This window comes from Crocodylus porosus, unplaced genomic scaffold (genome assembly GCF_001723895.1).
Source record: "Crocodylus porosus isolate Cpor-Errol unplaced genomic scaffold, CroPor_comp1, whole genome shotgun sequence".
In the NCBI taxonomy this organism is placed as follows: Eukaryota; Metazoa; Chordata; order Crocodylia; family Crocodylidae; genus Crocodylus; species Crocodylus porosus.
The window spans coordinates 91,893,360-91,895,830 of record NW_017728947.1 but is presented as its reverse complement, the minus strand read 5'-3'; the positions used below and the strand labels follow the sequence as shown (position 1 = coordinate 91,895,830).

General features: G+C 34.0%; 1 protein-coding gene across 4 annotated transcripts in view; it reads left to right on the top strand.

Annotated features, from left to right (window-relative positions):
- DICER1 (dicer 1, ribonuclease III) overlaps window positions 1-2,471 on the top strand; it is a 109,385-nt gene that overhangs the window by 57,053 nt on the left and 49,861 nt on the right. For all 4 annotated transcript variants that reach the window (XM_019552465.1, XM_019552463.1, XM_019552464.1 and 1 more), the window contains one exon: window positions 1,187-1,347. In XM_019552465.1, coding sequence (XP_019408010.1) covers window positions 1,187-1,347 — 161 coding nt within the window. The remainder of the gene's footprint in view (window positions 1-1,186; window positions 1,348-2,471) is intronic.

Below are 2,471 nucleotides of genomic sequence, written 5' to 3'. Positions count from 1 at the left end.
CTTAGGTGAGGGATGCAGTGGTTCAGTTGAGCCCATATGATGACACCCTATGTCACGCACAGTAGCTGAACCTGATTTGTCCAAGTAGCTGATATAAGTAAGTCGGTTACCTACATGGTTAGGTAGGGTTTGTATTGCTTTTCTAGATTGACGCACCAGACTTTCTTTGTGAATCGCACCAGAGGTAACCAATTAAAGCTGGGGTGTTAAGAACAGCAGCCCTTTTTTAAAACAAACTAAAGAAGCATGCCATTCATTCTCATTAAAATTGCTTGGTTTAAGAAAACTTTTTAATTTAAAATTTGTACTGTAAATTAAGTGAACACTTGCATCTTAAATTGCTTGTGTGCTTACAATAAAGCTTATGCAATTCCTATCTAGTTTAAGAATAAGACTTGGATAATATTGCAAGTATATAAAGTATTTTGGGACACAGTTCACTCTAGAAATGTTTCACTAAATTAATATTAGTGAAACAGTGACAGCAAAATCAGTATATCATATGGAACCCTGAGGATAATTAGAAAAATAATTTAGAATTGTGTAGTAATGCAGTTAAAGGTATTGTGTATTTAAAATTAAATCTAATTGTGGAAATGAAATAAATTTCACCAGTGACTTGGTTAGGGTGTTTGAGTGAGGTGTATGTACATTTTTTTTTCTTCTCTCTCTCAACACATTTTTAGTTTTGTATTATTTTTTAATACCTGAATTAAATCAGACAACTTTTAAATACTGGTGCAGTCTCTCTCTGCATCTTTTTCTTTCTTCTCCCTGCCTCTTAAGCTACAGCCTGTGTGGTAGGTTTTATTTTTTTCTGTGTGGAATAAGGCATTTCATAATGCTACAAAGACATCTTCCACCTGCTTTTGTTTCCATTCATGTCTGTAGGTGGTGGAAGAATAGCGGAAGTTAACTTTTAAAAATATTCTCCTAAACATTTTAAAAAAGTGTTTGTTTTTTTTCCTTTTTAAGTTTAACTTTTTTTTATTTTTTATATTTAGCTTAAGTTTTAGCTAGTTAATTCAGTTATAAGGAAGATATCTGGTAAGGAGTTAGACTATTTTTCTAACAGCTTATGTTGAAATGCTAGTTTACAAAATGGTATCTTGATACCTCCATTAAAGCTACACTCAAGATGCAGAGGTGGTGGAATTGTCTTATGCTTGTTCCGCTTTTTTCACAGATTTGTGAAAATTGTCCATTGTGTCCTCGAATTTTGGGATTAACTGCTTCCATTTTAAATGGGAAATGTGATCCTGCTGAGTTAGAGGAGAAGATTCAGAAACTAGAGAAAATCCTAAAAAGCAATGCAGAAACTGCAACTGATTTGGTGGTCTTAGACAGGTATATTTCAGTTTTACAGTTTTGAGATGTTAAATATCATGCCTGTGTTTTATCTATAAAATTGTATATACAGTACTACTACGTTGTTAAAATTTTACTGAATCACTTCTTGAGTAGTAAATTTAGGCTCTGTCCAAGTCTTCGCATAATTTTAAAATGAATTGTGAAGCCTTCTGTTGAAAAAACTTTGGAAAGCAACTCCTTTGTAGTACAGACTGCATCTTATATTTGGAAAATAACTTGTGTATTATACGAACTGCTGTAGCCCCAAGAGTCAGTTGGGTAGGATTTCACAGTGTCTGCAATATGGGATCCTCCAGATCTAGAAGTGTTACATATTTTTAAAATAGTTGCTATGTTGGCAGGACAGGGGGAAGAGAAGGGAGAGGAAGAGGAGGGAAGGAGTGGGAGAAGTGATAAAATCCATTCAGAAATGTCATGACAGAAAAGGGACCATCTTCTATGAGTATACACACAATCAGGAGTGTTGTGCTTGTTATCAAAATAACGGAAAAATGAGGCTCTGCTTGTTTGTAATTGATGAATATTTCCCTTGCATTAATACTTCTGTTGTTGTTTTAATATTAACTGCACACTTGGCCCTACTGACTACATTCTTTATCTACCTTTATGTTCATGTCAAAGCAAAAGGTAATTTAAATACTTTATTCACATTGATACATTTCAAAAAAGCCCCTTAATCTGAATTTCCTTGAAATATGTGCTTTTGAGAAGCTCACCTTGCTGTATAGCTCTGTCACTCTTGAAGAGCCAGCACTTAGCCCTGAAAAATAAAAAATGTATATTTAGCTTTGTGCATAGTGTGTAAATTGCATTTGTTTCTCAAAAGACCAAATCACAGTGCATTAAAAAAATAAGTAACCAATAACCTTTGGTGTGCAAGTTTAACTTGAGCAAGCCACGTCTTCTCTGTGCCTCAGTTTCCCCATCAGTAACATGATGGTAATGATACTGACCTTCTTTCTAAAGCACTTTGAGATCTGAAAAGTGCTGTACTTGAGGTAGGCAATATTACTAATTTTGATTAAATGTATAATTATAAAATGTTGGTTTTCTGTTTGCCATTGAGATTTTTTTTTTAAATCTGCAAGCTGTTTGTACCC